Below are 17,918 nucleotides of genomic sequence, written 5' to 3'. Positions count from 1 at the left end.
TAAGGTAAATATCATACATTGTATTTTCTTTTTTTAATTAAGAAGAGGCTGTAATGAAATGTATGCTTTTAGATAGGACAGTGGACTCAAAATGTATTAGTTGTTTTCTATTATTCCTAATCACGGTCTAAAAATACATTTCTCAGTACTTTTTATTCGTTTTCGGAAGGAGGTTTCCTCATAAGTTCATTTAAAAGTCAAATTAGTCTCATCAATAGATGACAACACACGGTTAGCACTGCAGTAATAGAATTCTGATTCACAATGCTGTTCCAAATCAACGTTCATCTCTCCCTTCCTTCAGCCACTGTCCAATCCGCGCTCTGGAAACTGTCACGAGCTCAGTTCAGCCAATAGAATGTGAATCGAAACAGCCGTCGTGCTCTGCAAGTAGCTAGGCATCTTAGCTAGCTCGGGGCTAATGGTTGAAAGATATTTTAGGTCGTTTAAAGTCTGCATTCAGCTCTCACTGTACTGAGAAGTCGCTCGTAAGGTGCGTAGAAACATATTTTTACTTACCTTTGTAAGTAGTTGGCTTTATTTTACTTAAATGATATAGCTATTTAGCCGAAGCTAGTTGTGACTGTAGCCTTTAAAGAATTTCAGTTAAAAGTTTAGCGTCTAATGTTAGCGTCCTCTTGGAGATGTCGCAATGATATTCTACAACCAAGGTTGTTTTTTTATGTTTAAACAACAGTATGGCTTTGTAGACTCTTGTTAAAATGTGTAGATCATGTGGCTTGCTTCAGTTATCGAAGATAGGGCAATTGTGTGTGATTCTAATATTAAGCCGCCGACGGGTAATTTGAAATTTTGTACATTATACTAGAAGGCTTTTCTGACTTGTTAATATGGATTAGTTAGTGTGAGACTGCTGCTGTACTTTTATTTTGCTTTATTTTTGTTTGTTTTTTTGAAAATCAGATGTGAGAAATTAGAATGGTTTATGTTTTGCTGTTAAATTGTTAGAAACAATATCCGTTTCTAACAATTTAACAGCCACTTGAAAAACTACTACCCATTGAGTTGTGAAAAAAAACACCTGTGCCAACTATTAACAATAAAAATATACTCCTTTTATATGCTTTAATTTTGTGTAAATATTATGTTTGTGTTTCATGAAAACTAAAAAGAAAAACTGTTAAAACTAGATTTAAAACAATAAAATGTTAAATGTTCAATTAATGACTGATCAGTTAAAAAAGGGAAAAAACAACCCCCATTTAACTGGAAAAAAACAACAACATGGTACTTGGTGCAAAAAGTTTAGATATTTTTTGTGCGTCTGTCTGTGTAGAAGACTGTATTGTTTTAGCTCGACTTTATAATTATGTGGTACTTTATATCAGTTACATAAAGCCACAGTAAAGTACAATCAACTTTATGTTCTTTGTAGCAAACATTCATGTTAGTAATAGAACAGCTTGCAAAGTTGTTGCAGTAATGGCTTTCTTTGTGGACTAATTTAATAGAATACATTAGAAAAGCATTTTAAATGCATCCATGTTAAACGCGGATAAAAAGACAAAAATAACCATTGATACTTTCAAGTGAAGCTGCTCACACAAAATGGAAAGAATGTCTGAAATAAGCTTTTCTAATCGACACGTGCCCTCTTCGTGGCTTTGTTGTTTAGGTTGACATCATGGGTGAACCGCAGCAGGTCAGCGCCCTGCCTCCGCCGCCGACGCAGTACATCAAAGAGTACACAGATGAAAACATCCGCAAAGGCCTGGCCCCCAAGCCGCCGCCACCCATCAGAGACCATTACATGATGTTTGGCAACCAGTTCCAGTGCGACGACCTCATCATCCGACCCCTGGAGAGCCAGGGCATCGAGAGGCTTCACCCTATGCAGTTTGACCACAAGCGGGAGCTCAAGAAGCTGAACATGTCCATTCTTGTGAACTTCCTGGACTTGCTGGACATCCTCATAAAAAGCCCGGGCAGCATAAAGCGAGAGGAGAAGCTGGAAGACATAAAGCTTCTGTTTGTCCACATGCACCACCTAATTAACGAGTATCGTCCCCACCAAGCCAGGGAGACTCTAAGGGTGATGATGGAGGTGCAGAAGAGGCAGAGGCTGGAGACGGCCGAGAGGTTCCAGAAACATCTGGAAAGAGTGGTGGAGATGATCCAGGGGTGCCTCGCTTCCTTACCTGATGACTTGCCCCAGTCGGAGGGTCCGGATGTCGCTTGCGGCGGGACTAAGAGTTCGTCTGCGGGGCCCAGTTTTGGTTGTTCTTCCGGACAGGCCCCCATGCTGAAAAGCGAACCGACGGACTTGGAGGAAGCGGGTTCCAGCTGCATGGCAGCCGGCGTCCTGGACAAAAACACTGCTAGCTTAAAAAGGGAAAAAACATGGGACAAGGACGCCGCCATGTGTAATATAATCGATGAAATAGCTTAAAATAGACAGTTTGTTTTCTTGTTTCTTTTTGTACTCTCGAATCATGTCTCTACTTCTGCTGTGAGATATTTCGTGCATCCTCTAGCTTTTATTTGCAAAAGATTATGTCCACTTAGGGAATTTGAATCTGTAGATAGATAGTTAATGTTCTCAGTTTCAAGGTTTATTTTTCTGAGACTCAATAAATTTCCAACTGCTGTTCACTCCTGCCACAACAGTTTGATACAGTGTCCTACATAAAAGGTGTATAATCTCTGTCACCATGACTTGCACATCATGTAATTCAGTGAAGTCACCTTAAGGTCAGTTCCTGCACGCCTGTTGCGTGCAACTCGCTTTTCTTGCTGCCTATGTGACCCGGCTTTTATTGCAAACCGCCACTGTTAAGAGAAACACTCGTTTTTATGGAAAAGCGACTGCAAGTCTTCATGTGTTCAGTTATGAAAGGTAGCGTGCACGCATCACACCGTGCACATGGCAGCATGGGAGAAAGATCTAAGAGGATGAATCTGCATGGTGAGTCATAATGGGTCTGAATCTGCGGAGAACAAGAACGCAAAGCTTTGCAATCGTGCAAATACGTGGCATTGTGACTGAGGAGGTTTTCTGGTGTTCTTTTGCAAAGAGGGAAGGAAAATAAATCTGGGAAAGAGGTTAGAAATCTCTTTTTGACTTTCACATTTAAAGTTTGAGTGACCCTGAACGGTGACACAAAAAATTTATCAACGCAGAGATTTTGTACCCTTGTTGTTCCTACAAGAAAATCCAAATAGGACACAATCTGGATCCAGGTGAAACGTTACAAAAGAGATAAGAAATGAGTCACAAAAAAATTATTTTTATTCATCATTGAATGAAGAATAAAGTATGCAACAGAAAAAAAAACATACACATGATGTGCTTAATCATATATATGTGAGCTTTCTCCTGTCCACTGAGTGTTTAGATAATCAAGGAGCAAACAAGTAGGTTGATGTCATGATCAGGCAGGATGTCGTTATCTTCTGCTGGGATTCCCTTCACTGTGTCAAGTCAATGTAGCAATGCTGAGCTTTTTGATTCGTTAAACTCCACAACCGCTTTAAACGCGAGATGGCTTTTCTATAAAGCAGAGGTTTATAGTATATCGAATTAGAAAAAAAAAGGACTTTAGTCGCCAAAAACCGGTTATGAAACACGGGATCCTTGGGTTTCACAACAGGGCTGAAAGCGGTGCTCTCGTCCAATCGTGAAGCCTGCTGCGGCGTCACGTGACTTTTATTTATGTAACGTAATGGGGTTACACAGTAACTGAGCTTCGTGGCTTTGGATACGCTGCTACAGAGGTTAAAAACGAACAGACACCTAATTAAGGGAAGGAAACAGTAAATTATGCGCTTTTATTGACCCAGCTGTTCGGTCCGGTTGGCCCGGTGCTGTTTGGAGTTTGGAGCGTCGAGGCGAGCGGTGCGTCGCACTGGGAGTTGCAGTGTCCATTTAAACTGTCTGAGGAAGGGAAGATGCTGCTCGAGCCGAACCAAAGACTCACCAAATGTTCGAAAAGACAATGTCAATGAATAGTTTCGGTTTGAAAAGTGAATCTAAAAGGTGAGCTCTTTGAGGGGAGGAAGGGGGGGGGACTCACAAACCAGTCTGTTCGCTGGTCGTCGGTATGTTACTTGAAAGCACTGTGCAATATTGACCCCCTCCTCGGTCTCCCCCTTTGGGTTTGCTTTGACGGACAAAGCTTGAAACTCTTCCCGCGCCGCACCGTCCAGAAACGCAGGGTTGACTCATGGATCTGCTGGAGTGCCCGCACTGCCTCTTCCCGATGTGCGAGCCGGTGACCGTGTCGTGCGGCCACACTTTCTGCCGGAGGTGCGTGGGGGGCTACCTCCCCTCCAAATGCCCGCTGTGCAAAGAGAGGCTGAAACAAAAGGAGGCGAGGAGCACCAAGAACAACGTTCTGCTCATCAGGGTCATCGAGAAGTGCTGGCCCGACGAGACGAGAGTGAAGTGCCAAATCCAGGAGAAGCTCAAAGCGAACGAGTTCACGGAAGCTTTACGCATGGCCAATGAGGGGCTGCACTTGGGTAAGGGAACGCATAGAGACTGTTCTGCGCGTTTTTTATTTTATTTATTTATTTTTTTTTATAGATCACCGCTGCATAACATATATGTCAAGTGTTTGAATGTGGACCACAGATAGGTGGGATGATGGCAGAAAAGTGATGCTTTAGAGGCGTAGAATTAAGATTTTAATCCTCTACAATAGACTTTTAGCTATATGATGAGCCGGCCTCAAGTATAAACAAAATAAGTCATTGCTTGTGGACTCCAGGCCAGTAGAGGGCCCCCAAGAGCGCTTGGCTTCCTATGCAAAATTGTATTTGTTGCTATAGGCATTGAATATTGGTTTCATTAACCGGGCACAGTTTTGTTTTATTTTTATAGATTTTAAGCAATTCATTTGCAGTATTTAGACAGGCTTCTGTATATGGGGTGCCTACACTTCTAATCCAATATATATTCTGCTACTTTTAAAATTTATTTAATTATTTTTTTACTTTACATGCTCATGTGCCGACAAATTGGAAGTGGGGCTCTAAATCAAATTAGGCTTAGAGAGTCTCTTGCAAGCTGAGGTCGAACGTATAGTAATTTAACGGCGTACAGGTCAAAGACAATTAATGTAGGAAATAAGCACATAAAAAAAACTCTTAACTTTTAGTCTAGCTCAAGTGATGATGCGGCAGTCATGTTTAACATTTTCCCATCTGTCCTTGTCAGTCACACACGCTGTGTGACAAATGCTGTCAGAAGCGAAGAGAGCAGATGACTTGCAATCACAACATTTGGCACAAGTTGAGGAGGCATATCTGTTTCTATAGGGTTCCCATTTTCCTCCATCAAAAAAACAACAAAAAACATTAAATGTAGAAATTTTTCTACAGGATGTGGAATATTTTTTTGCTAAAACCTCCACCATCCTGCGTACACTTGCTCATCTTCTGCTGTTGACCTAATTTAGTGCATGAGACGATGTGAAATCTAAAAGGGACAACTTCTGCCCCAGATATGTTCTTCGTGTCGGGCATCCCAGGGATTGGAGAGCGATAGTTTGCACTACAGTGAATTAGCCTGCCACTGTGCCACGCAGACCCTGCCAAGCCCATTAAATAGCGACTACATCTCCCACCCATGCTCCGCTATCACGTAATGTTATGCAATGATGTCTGTGCACATTTATGCATCGTTTTCCTTCCTTGAAGGCTTATGGTTGAACCTGTTTCTTTCTCTTTGTTTTTAAAAGCAATGGCATTTCCCAAGCTCAGAGTCAGTGTTTGACGCTCTGCTCTATATAAACACGACTTGTGTAACAGTTTTAGGTAACATTGGTGTAACATTAAAGCTACTATATAGTAGTCAGTCATTTTTCCAGTTTGTTTTTGCTGCTTTATTAATGATTATTTAACAAACTTAAAAACCTACCCTCCCAAAGTTCTGTTTCCACACGTAGAGAGATCACGGATCCGGATCAGAGGTCGTTCTGACACGTCTATTTGTATTTTTATTTTTGTTTTATGTGCATGTTTTTATCTTAACTCCTCATTCAAAGGCACTTACTTATATTTTGGATGGCTGCAACAAAAATGTTTAAGCTGCAACAGTTGGAAATATTTGTTGAAGACTGTCAGAGAAAATGGAAATGGTCAGATTTCATTATTTGATCGACAGAGAAATGAGCTCTAGCGATAATTTCAAGCAAAGTTATTCAAATATTGAGGTTCAGCATGTTTTGTTACAACAATTTCTATGTGTTGTTGATGTTTTCTTCCTCTCCTGGTAACAAACTCTATTTCTAAAAATGATCTCAATGTTTAAAAGGCAAATTTATAATTATAGCACCATTCATACACAAGGCAATCCAAGTATTTTTTTTAAATAGGAAATCGAACAAAGACAATAAAAACATTTTATTTTATTAAAACAAATATAGATCTTTACATGTCAAACAAATAACAGCTTTGCATTGTTTAAAAAGCCAAACCTAAATTCAGACTTAATTTTAAATTTACGGTAAATCCCAATCTAATCATTTTCTTCCTTCAATCACTTGTCAGTTATTAAGCAAGCATCTCATTGGTTGGATTCTGTGATTAGTAGCTGCAAGAACCAAAAATGTTTTGAATCCTGAATGAAATGAACTGAAGGGGTTAAATTATGTAAAAGTAAAAAGTCAATTCAGCAACTTGCAAAACGTGCAATATTTGTGAAGAAGCTAATCTAATGTACGATTGTCTAACTCTGAACAAGCAACAGAATAAATTCTATCAAAAGCAAACTTCTGATAATCAACTGATGACACCAGACAGCAGAAGTCTTCCTTCCTAAAATAACTAAAACATCCTGGTATAGAGAATGAAATAGTAACAGCTACAAAAAAAAACAAAAACCCACAACACCAAATAACCCCTCTGGATGTATCTGATAGCGAGGTACTCGGCGAACTCTTTCAGATTTACGTTCACACATTCTGAGTCAGCAAACAGGACTTCAGCTCCTTCTTATTCAGTACCACGTCAGAATGGTCATCTTAACATTAACGTTATAAGAGCAGCAGAAAATCAAAAAGGGAAACATTGTCATTCTTAACTATTAAAAATAAATGAATCTTAGGAATATTTATCCAGAGCAGCTTTAGAATGATATAAACCACAGCAAACTGATTATCAGCAACAACAACAACAAAAAACAAGAAAAGAAAGATAGCAGTTGATGAACAGAGACAACAAACCACAAAGAAGAGCAGATAAATATGGTTGCTAAGACTAATAAGACACACTGAACAACCTGTCATCCGTCAAATCCTCTGCATCATCATTCAAGATGAGAAGTTTGCGCTGAGCTTCCCCTCGACCGCCGTCTTCACCGTCATCGACTTTATCACCAAAACAATCCAAAAGTTTCCTGCAGTTTCTGTAGCACGGGCAAAATTCCCAGTGGCCCAAAGACATTTAACTCAGATATGCTGATTGGCTGAACATTTGTTATTACTTTCCTAGAGCAACCATAAGTGATTGGCTATTTAGCTGTATAAATAATGAATGAGAGTCACTTGGTGGAAATTACCGGGTAAATAACTCAGATTGCATGTTGGTGCACATTGCTAAGAAAAACTGACATGGATAATGTTTGTTTTTTTTTTTTTTTAAAGTATACTCATTTTCAGATTTTTTTTTTCTCTCCACATCTGAGAGGGTGGCGCCCTAGCGCCCCCTGTGGACCAACTACCGCTAAATATAATTAATCTAAAATTAGACTACTGGGAAGTAGAATAATGCCTTTTATGGCTGAATTCATCGTGCCATCGGAGTGTCTTTGGAGTCGTAAGGTTGTTCTAATGCAACTTTAATGCTTCAGAAGCTGTATGCAAATGTGCCAGTTATTCAGATTGCTCTGAGATTTTTTTTGTTTTCTTAGTCTGCTTTTCGTATCATTTGAAATATTTCAGTGTAAATCCACGATTCACTGCCTGCCTGGGTTTTTAGTGACAGTGTAGATTTGTTCAAATAAAAATAGATCACTGTGAAAATCCACAGCTGGATAACAGATTGAATCCTTAAAACAATAAATAAATCCCTCCAGCTAATAGAGCTTAAATTGACCTGCTTACAAGTCTCATCTGGCCGTCTAATCTAAGAACTGTGCAGATGTTGCTGCATGACTCAGTTTGCTTGTATCTGTTGCCACTTGTTCAGACTGATGCGTGCTCCTGTCTGCTTCCTCCCCGCTCACTCCCAGTCCCCGACAATCAGAGTTTGAAGTTGTTCAGAACCGAAGCTAACCTGGGCCTGCTGCGGTTCGCCGACGCTCTGACGGACCTCGACTACCTCTGCTGCCTTCAACCCAACTGGACAGAAGTGAGAAATAAGCCCTCTTTCTCCACACATTGTCATTGGATGTTTTCATTTTCATCTATATAATGAAATAGTAGCCAGATAGTTGGTTATTGTGGCTTAACCAGAGTGAGAATATACAGAACGTTCTCATTTTTGACTATGTCCTGCTACACTGGGGTCATTTCCCCTGATGTCAATTAGTCGCCTCAAGGTATTTGCATTAAAATATTTAACTGACAGCATTTTGATTACAATCTCGTAACCCTAATGTACATACGCAGCAGGAAGTCACACTTCCACACTAAGCGCATAACAACACTGTTTTGATCATAATAGTTAATGTTTAAACGGCTCACAATAGATTCCTCTATGAAATTTTGTCTCACTTGTTCGTGGCCATCCGTGATAATATTGCCACAGCAATTCAGCCAAAGTGTTTCCTGTATGTAACCCAAAACATTTGGTTTTGTAACACAATTGCAATGACACGTAACCAGAAAAGTGCGCATTCCCTCTTCTCTGTTCACCCCAGAGCTCTAAGCAATTCCAGTGAGCCATTTTTTAAAATTATTTTTTGCTGCTTTTGTTAAGGTTATGTCACACTCAGCGTTATGCAAACAGCTACTTATGTCATAACTTAGCTTAATAACTGTGCTGGTGTGCAGAATCGCTGAAAAGTATGTACGCGGTGCACAGTCATTTGCCTTGTTTGGTTTTATTTGTTATGTCACATGACATTTCACATCACCAGCAGTTCAACTGACAGCGTCGGACAGTGCAGATCAGACAGGACTTAAGATCAGGAAGAAAAGCTTTATGCAATAAACTTGAATAACGTGCGTTTATCTAGGGCATTATGACACATACAGATGGAAAGAAAAAAATTTAGCAGTCATGGTTAGGATGCACAAATATGCTTAAGATAACATTTACTTTTTTGTAGTAACATGAAAATCCAGCCTTTAATTTAAGTGCATTTGCACTGTGGGACAAAATGAATTTATTTAAGAAATAATTGTAACACAGGTAAAATTGTTGGTATTCAACCTTTTCTTTTGCAATTTATACTTTATGTTAAAGTGAATCTGAGTCTGTAGGAACTTCTGATTTTTAACCCACGACTTCCTGTTTTTCTGGGGAATAATTAGGACAGGGATCACTTTTTTTTTAGCTCATCGTCACTATGGTTGCATGAGGAGGACACATATTTATTTCTCTACAACAACAGTACATGACATTAACCTGTTCTACCATAGCAACTCTACTGGGACTTACCTCGTGCTTACTGTAAAGTTAAGCGGCGTGGAAGCTGAACTCATACAAATACAAGGACGTTTTTACAAAAAGAAGAAGAAAAAAAATCAAGTGGATTCCTCCAGAAAACTGATTGTTCTGTTCTGTTTGTGCAGGGCTTTTTTCGTAAAGGGAATGTACTGCTGGAAATGGGTCAACAGAAGGAAGCCCTGATCCAGTTCCACCGATGCCTAAAACTCCAAGCTGACTTTGTTCCTGCAAAGAGCCAGATCAAGAAGGTTTGGTTGCATTTCAAGTTGGATTTTCCAAAAGGAACTAAAGATGTGAAATCTCTTAAGCTACTTGCCGTGCCATAGAAATGCACCCCCGTTTTCACTGTTTAACCCAAAACGACAGGTCCTGCAGGTGGAGGGGGTAGCCGTGCCGGAGGAGGTGCCGTGCATTCTGCAGCTGGTTTCCGAGTTCTTGACAGATCCCTGCCCCATCACCTCCCTCAGCGGCTCTCAGGCGCCGACGCAAGGAGAAGCCAAGCACCCAAACGCAGACAGGAGAGAAGCACACAAGGTGAAGGCGATATTTAGCTGCTGAGGCGACGAGAATGTTAAAAATCAACCCTGGCCTAATGAGAGTGCGTGTCGTTTCTGGCTCCAAGATGAAGCATGACGCAGGTACCGAGTGCTGCCTCAGCCTCTGCCAAGCTGTTTCCTTCCTGCCTGCTGCTGCCGAGGAAGACGAGGAAATGATGATGAGGAAGGACGAGTGCCAAGGCAGAGGTAAGCTGAGGCACAGCCAGAAAGACGTATGATGATTTTCACTAGACCTCTCGTCAGCGTTGGTTTGTAGTAACTGTGGAGCTAATTTTTCCATCCTCTCAGTTAACTTCTTACAACTTTCTGTCGGTCTTAGGTGAAAGTCAAGCGCACAGAGAGGAAACGCTGGCTGTGCTCACTGTGTCAGACTTTGAGTGCCCGCTCTGCATAAGGTCAGTGTCCTCCTAAGCTCCCTGTAATCCATAATGCATCACTGCGTGCAGTTTGTCTCTTCTGGAGACCTACATCCGGCTGACTCCATTCTCCCTCCCCTTGGTTAATGTTTGGCTACCTCACAGACTGTAAACAAGCGTAAAAGCAATAGCATTAGTAGCGTAATCTTTCGTCCTCCGCTGAGCTGTATCTAACTTGGTCTTGTATCCGTCACTCTGTCATTTGCAGGCTGTTTTATGAGCCTGTCACAACTCCCTGTGGTCACACTTTCTGCAAAAACTGCATCGAGAGGAGTCTGGACCACAACGTACGGTGTCCACTCTGCAAACAGCCGCTGCAAGAGGTAACCAATGAACGGAAAATGGTTTTTATTTTTTAATTTTTCTTCTTGCAATTAAATCCAAATGGTGTTTATATTCTGTATGTGCGCCTCATAAAGATCTCTACTTTAGGAGATTTCCTTATGGTTTTTGCCTCACTCTGTACGTTACTCGTAAAAAATAAAAAATAAAATAAAGATCACACAATCGCTTGAAAACACGATCACGTCAAAAGCCAGAGAATTGTAAAATCCAGAAAAAGCATACTCTCTCCTGCTTGGATGCCTTTTAAACATTTGTCTTTTCATAAAACCGACCTTTAAATGTGTTAATAATTTCACCCCAGAGGGAATTTTGAAATAGATCATAGATGCTGTAAGATCACAGATGAAACATCGTTTGGACAGTCATTTAAAAGGAACCCAGATTTGGAATAGTTTGCTACGATTAAGTGAATAATTAACTAGCTCTGGAAGCTTTTTACATCTCATATGAAAGACATTCAAACATGTGAACAATGAAACTTGCAAAGCTCACATTGCTCAGCTATTTATAGAGATTGTTACCTTCATTAATTTTAGTGGATTTTCTTTTTTATCAGTCTTAAAACGGGTTATTTGTGTTAAAAGTTTAAAAGTTAACCTCTATACCGTGCAGACTGGGCCTGTGGACTAGCTTTTAGCTGGGTGGCCTAAGGATGTTTTTGAATGTCATATTATTTTGTCTTGTCCCTGATCAAATATATTTGAAAAAAATGTATATAACATATTCAGTTAGGATGGACAGATGAACAATTTACATGGATATTCTTTCAACATTTGTTTTCTAACAGATGGAAAATAACTCAGTCCACCTTTGATCAACACAGAGCTCAAGTTTTTTCTCACCCAAAATAAATTTGAAGTTCAACATGGCATACTGCCACCTAGTGGGAATATGACGAAAGTCACCACACACTACCCTAACACTAAGTCTACAATTGTCTTTATTCGTCTTTAAATAAATAACAGCTCATTGTTATTGTGAATGTTGCAATAAAGTCACTATTTTCCAAGTCACAAAAAGGTTAAAGTGAACCAAAAAGGTCAACTTAATTCATTTTAAAAGTAATTGCTCACTGTTAAACATGATTCGAATGATTTATTGTACCTATTAAAACCTAGAAAAACAAAGAAAAACATTGAAAAAGTCTTATGGTTTTATTGCAGTTGTATCAACAATAACTGCGTCCTCTTTTTTTCCTCTCTCTCCACAGTACTTAAAAAACCGAAAGTACAACCCCACAACTCTTCTGCAGGACATCATGGAGCAACTTTTCCCCTCTCAGTTGGCTGAAAGGAAACAGGTTCACGATGCAGAGATGGCTGAACTTTCCAAGTAGGCAACTGGCTAAGATTGTTCGATTAAATTAACATATTGTTGCCATAAAAACCACTCCCACTTTCAACTTGACATATTCTGTTATTCAACTGAAAAATATCCAAATCTATTTTTACGTTTTTTTGTGTGTTTTTTTTTAATTAAAAATAAAACGTTGTGACCGTCTGGTAGCTCCACTTATTGACACTTTGTTGAAGCATCTTCTTGTGTACACACCTACCATTAAGACTGCTGAATCTGATTTACCAGAAATAAGTTTCAGATTTCCTTGTAGTATCTTCGTGACCTTTACTTGTTTCCATCGTTTAGCTAAAGCCGTAGTTTGCAGAAACATTCAAACAAATCAAACTGAGCTTATTGCGCAAAGTATTAGTCAGGATAAGGAGTACAAAAAATGCACAGAAAGTCCTAGCAAGAGTGCAGAACTTTGTGTGGAGCCATGAGATGTCCACACAAATTGATAGCTTTGAGTAACTTTTGTAATATAGTGTGTTGTCAACTCAAGATGAGAGATGCTCTTAAAGAAGACTAAATTATGATTTTCAATCATGAAGTGGATTAAGAAAGTATTAGCTTATGATTGCGCTTACTTCTGCAAACAGATTGGTGCATTTTCAAGTTTTTCATTAAAATATTACACAATAAATGTCCAATTAAATGCATGACGAGTTTTTAAATGATTTATCATGTTGTCATTTGTAAAATCTGACGTTTTTACTAGGGGCTCGGGTCTATTCTTTCGAGAGAGCGTATATTCAGAACTTTCAATAAGTTTCCCCTCCCTCTTTTCTCTCTCGTAGCCTTACCAAGGACATCCCCATATTTGTCTGTACGGTGGCCTTCCCTGGAGTGCCGTGCCCACTGCACATCTTTGAGCCTCGTTATCGGCTGATGATGCGCCGCTGCATGGAGACCGGCACCAAGAAGTTCGGGATGTGCAGCTATGAGCATGGCAAAGGGTATCACAGCACACTCTTATCATAGTTCAGCCATAATTAAAATATGGTTACCTTCACCTGCCTCCTTTTATGCCACCACTTCAAACCACAATCTGATCAAATGGTTAAGAAAACGCAAAAATAGTTCTCATCTTTCCATGAATCTAGTTAATTATAAATTATAACTGGGCAACAACTCTACAGTCTTTTTTTTTATTTTTTATTTTTTTATAAATTTGCGGTTCATGAAGTTGCTTTGATTGGATGTCGGTCCTACTTTGTGGAGCCTTAATCTGTCGTATCCGATCCTTAAGGAGTGGAAAACAGTGACTGAGACACTAGTTTGCTTACAACTGGTGTACACATTTTTTTCTCCTTCACTAAATAACTTTTCTAGGCTGGTTACATTATGTCAAAATCAAATTTCCAGCAAACAATTTGATTATATCTAAAGAGAAAATGCATTAAAAAAAACAACAACAAAAAAAAAACACCACCAATACAACGAGGGACAGGAAGCAGTCATTTAGATTGGAATACACAGTACTTACATTACATGTATTGCATCATAGTTTACTATTACATTTTGAGTAAGTTGAAAAAGAAAAAAAAAAAATCTAATTTCTTCAATAAATATTAAATCTAATCTAGTTTTTATGTATCCAGTCTTAGGTTAGATATGCAACGTGAGATAGAAACATGCATTTTATTTTAAAGCTGCACATGTTCCTCAGCTTCGCCGACTACGGCTGTATGCTGGAGATCCTCGACATGGAGCGGCTGCCTGACGGACGGTCTTACGTTGAAACCGTGGGCGGCAGCAGATTCAGAGTGCTCAAACGAGGTCAGAGGGATGGCTATCACACGGCCGACATCGAGTACCTGGAGGACGTCAAGGTCAGGGTCTCGCAAAATTCTCCCGGTGAATTCAAACACTGAGAACCGCATTTCCGTCTCGGCTCCTGCTGAATGCCTCCGGTGTTCTCTGTGTGTGTCAGGTGGACGGTAGCGAGCTGGAGCTTTTGCAGCGTCTTCATGACAGTGTGTACCAGCAGGCCCAGGACTGGTATCAGCGCGTGGGCAGCCGCAGCCGCGAGCACATAAACAGACAGCATGGCAGCATGCCAGATAAGGAGGCAGACATTCAGGTTTGTACCATAACACAAACATCAATTCACCTGCCTCTGGTGGGTGTAAAAAGCTGAGAGCAAGAATTTTAAAATTTCAGCAGTGACATGCTTCAAACATGAAGTGAGGAGATGATGAGGCTAAAAAAATACAGGAAGTAGACTTTTGATTGCATCCTGATGAGGACAATAGATGTGCATCTGCTACTCAAATATTGCAGCAAATGCACAAGGTGCATGGCAAGGCTGACAAAGATTAATTCAATGCCATGCTTGAAACTGGAAATAAAAACTTCATTTAAATTCAAAAATAATTTGTCTAATATTGTAATATTTGTAAAATCAGCATATTTAGTTATTCAAACAGAAGAATTTTGCTGTTATACATTTAGCCTTCCTGTCTGGTTGGTTCATAAACCAACCAGATTTTCTATAAGTTATCTATAGAAAATTGCTTCCTTTTGAATGGCTTCTTAAAATCTGACTTCATTAACACTTTTCCAACTTTGAGAGGTTTTTTTTTTTTTTTTTCTTCAACAATATCTTCTACGGTGAATAGCGAGCACGACGCGTTGCCATTTAGGAATGATGAGCTTGACAAAAGAGTTTGCTTAGCTTGTCGTCGTCGAGATCGGTTAAGCCTAAATTGTACGCTTCACGTCTCCAGCTAACGTTTTGGTGCATCTCTAGTATGTATTTCATTCCACAACCATCGTGTTTGGAAACATCTTTTTTTAACGTTGTTATCTTTCTTTAGGCCTCGGCTAACGGTCCGGCCTGGTGCTGGTGGCTCCTGTCGGTGCTTCAGCTGGACCCCGCCTATCAAACCACCTTCCTTTCACTGACCTCTCTCAAGGACCGCCTGGGACACCTCCGCCTCGTCCTGGAGTACTTTTCTCAGAGCTAGAACCCAGAGCACAGCCGCAGCCTGCCCCGGGTTCAACATCACGCACACGCAAAGTGAAACCAGCACGTTCACGCACAAGCACACAACTCACCATGGGGTTCGGGATTGACCTGAATGAGGGGGCGCTTTTAAAGTCAAACCTGGCCATGAGGAGAAACCTAAGGATTTGACTAGAGAACTCATTGCAGACTTAGAGTTTCCACTGTTTGATTTTGCGAATAGATCTTTAAATACTTTTGTATCAGTGAGAACTTTGGGGTTCACCAAAGACAACTCTATTTTTTCGGGTCATTAAAGGTTGTTGTACATGGGGGAATTTAAACCAGGTCACGTTTCCAAAATTGCTACAGACGGACACTGGGTGAGTTTCCTCTCTCCTCACTACAAAAACAAAGAATATATATATAAAAAAAGCCTTTGTTGCCGTTAGAAGACTCTTTGCATTAACTTAGCTACATGTGGAGATAACGAACATGTATGACACGCATTGTCTGGAGAGGATTTCTTTTGGGGCCATGTTATAATTTTTTGATAACTCAATATCGTCCTTTGAAGCAGGCAATACTTGTCTGATCTATTGGCCTTGGTAGCCATTGGACATGGCTAATTTTATACGAAGAAAGAGTTTAAAAAGACCTATTTGCATGAAAATATCGCAATAACAACAGATTCTCCTTCACAACAGCAGGTGGACGATTTTGTTTTCTAATCCACGAAAACGTCTGCTGCTCAGCATTTTACCACAGGCGACCTTTTTTTATTTACTAACGTGTAGGTCGGATTGGCAAATAAAACGTGTAACGTGTGATTTTTTTAAGCATGAGAACGGTCGACAAGAAAATAGCCTTGTGTGTGTTTGTATCAGGTGTAAATATGTTTGTTTTTTTTTTGTCCCCCACTCTTTGTTCTTAAGTCATCATACCGTGTTGTCAGCACTGATGACGGCTACTGTTATAGCACACGAGAAACTGTGTTAACACGTCTTACGCAGGGACAGTCGTCAAGCGGTTTGGGTAAAACGCCGCGGTTGAAGTCCCGCTTGGTCCGTGACGGACGCGACGCCTACCTCTGGCCCTTTGCTCCAGCCTCTGCGTTGGTCCGGCTCATCCTCCGCCACCAGCTGTGGTACCTCTTAGTGCCACGTTATCAGGAGACCAGGATGAAGTCTTGTGGGGGGTCTACAATACATAAGAGGTGGACTGTTTGGTATTTTCTATTCACTCTAGTGCTGCATTCCATGGAATGTTAAAGCTGTTAAGTTAATCTACTAACAACTACGGGCATAACTGGGTTTTATTTTGTTTTTTTACTTTCATATGCGTGCCATAGAAATTTCTGTCGAATGCCACAAAGTTGCTATCGCGTCACGGACTCATGTAAAGATGCCTTTTCGCATGGTGGGGCAGTGAATGGCACATCACTCAGAGTAGTCCAGTCTGGCTAACTTTCTTATTGATGGCAGTTTCTTCAATTGAAAGGTGGCGATGAGCTTGTATGGTAATGTATTTATAGCTGTAGATAAAAGGGGCAACTTTGCTGCTTGAAATATTCCTCAGGAGGATAAACTGATGGATACGGAGCCCAGCAGTGGTGACTCGGGTAACAGTCTCATCTCTTAACGTCTGTGTTGGGAAATCTTCCTGATGAATGCTAATCTAATTCAAAAAGGGATAGATATTCAAATATTCAGAATGATAAAGAAATCCTTTTTTGTGCGTCTCTTCTGACTGTGATGTTTCGCTACACAGGTGCATCTTAGTTTGTTAGAATATCTTCAAAATATGAATTTATTTCAGTACTTCAGTTCAGATTGATGAACGCATTTTCACGCATTGTGAAAACATCACATGGACCTCATCATGGACCTGTGCAGCTTTACCGGCCACACTTTTTCTTTCCACTCAACTTTTCATTGCAATGCTTGGATGGCGGACTCTGTGAACAACCTCTTCTTTAGCGATAACCTTTTGTGGCTTACCCTGATGACTAATTACTGGTTAAGTGTGAACAGTCTTCTTCAGGACTGACTAGTCCATATCATGGTGATATTCTAATATTTCTCTATGAAAAAAATCTTTTTACTTGGTCTCACATCATGTAATTTTATCCGAAACTGAATTCAGTACCTTCAAGTCATAATCATTAGCAAGAAAATCAGTAAATACTTGAAATGTATAACAAATCTATCTGTTCAGGGTCATTCATGGCTTTCGATTTCTGAATTAAATTACTGGAATATATAATCTTTTCAGAGATATTCTAATCTTTTAAGATGCACGTGTAATGGTGTATTTAGTTTATTTCCCACACAAACCATATCTTTCTTTGTTAAATGCTAATTTATTTCGGTTGCTGCCATCGGTCTCATATTAGCTTTCTCAGCCAAATAGAGATAACCAATTTTTTTTGTACTACAGTGGGATTTACTTCACAATAAACATCTCTCATCCCATGTTTTCTTTCTTGGTCATCTTTACAATGAATTTCTATGTGAAGGTTTAGTAGGTTTTCCTGCTCGGTGCAGGACTCTTTAGCTCATTTTAGACTGCTGCTTCAACAGCCCTGCAGATGTCTATTAACTTTAGGTGCTGGCGTTATTGGATTTTTCAGGGAATGCCCTACAACACCTGTAAAACAATTTACACTCGGCACCACATTGTCTCCCCGCAAGAGAACACTGAGCATTTGAAGTTAGCCGCTCCGGGGGACGATCCGCG

At 40.1% G+C, this 17,918-nt stretch overlaps 2 protein-coding genes across 2 annotated transcripts; both read left to right on the top strand.

Moving 5' to 3' along the window:
- Positions 1 to 290: 290 nt before the first annotated feature.
- On the top strand, positions 291 to 2,625 carry med7 (mediator complex subunit 7). The gene is made up of 2 exons (XM_007577772.2): positions 291 to 493; positions 1,637 to 2,625. The coding sequence occupies exon 2, from the start codon at positions 1,646 to 1,648 to the stop codon at positions 2,408 to 2,410; it is 765 nt and encodes a 254-aa protein (XP_007577834.1). The 5' UTR covers positions 291 to 493; positions 1,637 to 1,645; the 3' UTR covers positions 2,411 to 2,625.
- Positions 2,626 to 3,313: 688 nt separating this feature from the next.
- Positions 3,314 to 17,653, top strand: lonrf4 (LON peptidase N-terminal domain and ring finger 4). Its single transcript, XM_007577771.2, has 12 exons — positions 3,314 to 4,482; positions 8,195 to 8,313; positions 9,702 to 9,824; positions 9,943 to 10,110; positions 10,199 to 10,319; positions 10,453 to 10,528; positions 10,758 to 10,872; positions 12,105 to 12,226; positions 13,030 to 13,188; positions 13,902 to 14,064; positions 14,166 to 14,315; positions 15,052 to 17,653. Exons 1-12 carry the CDS (start codon positions 4,185 to 4,187, stop codon positions 15,199 to 15,201), a joined length of 1,764 nt encoding a protein of 587 aa, XP_007577833.1. The 5' UTR covers positions 3,314 to 4,184; the 3' UTR covers positions 15,202 to 17,653.
- The last annotated feature ends 265 nt before the right edge of the window (positions 17,654 to 17,918 follow it).

The sequence above is a fragment of the Poecilia formosa genome, unplaced genomic scaffold, assembly GCF_000485575.1.
Source record: "Poecilia formosa unplaced genomic scaffold, Poecilia_formosa-5.1.2 Scaffold454, whole genome shotgun sequence".
Lineage (NCBI taxonomy): Eukaryota > Metazoa > Chordata > Actinopteri > Cyprinodontiformes > Poeciliidae > Poecilia > Poecilia formosa.
This window is presented reverse-complemented; position numbering and strand designations above follow the sequence as displayed.

Coding starts and splice junctions, on each gene's coding strand:
- med7 (XM_007577772.2), top strand. CDS start 1,646: ATGGGTGAACCGCAGCAGGTCAGCGCCCTGCCTCCGCCGCCGACGCAG.
- lonrf4 (XM_007577771.2), top strand. CDS start 4,185: ATGGATCTGCTGGAGTGCCCGCACTGCCTCTTCCCGATGTGCGAGCCG. Junction 8,314..9,701: donor TTCAACCCAACTGGACAGAA/GTGAGAAATAAG, acceptor CTGTTTGTGCAG/GGCTTTTTTCGTAAAGGGAA. Junction 14,316..15,051: donor ATAAGGAGGCAGACATTCAG/GTTTGTACCATA, acceptor ATCTTTCTTTAG/GCCTCGGCTAACGGTCCGGC.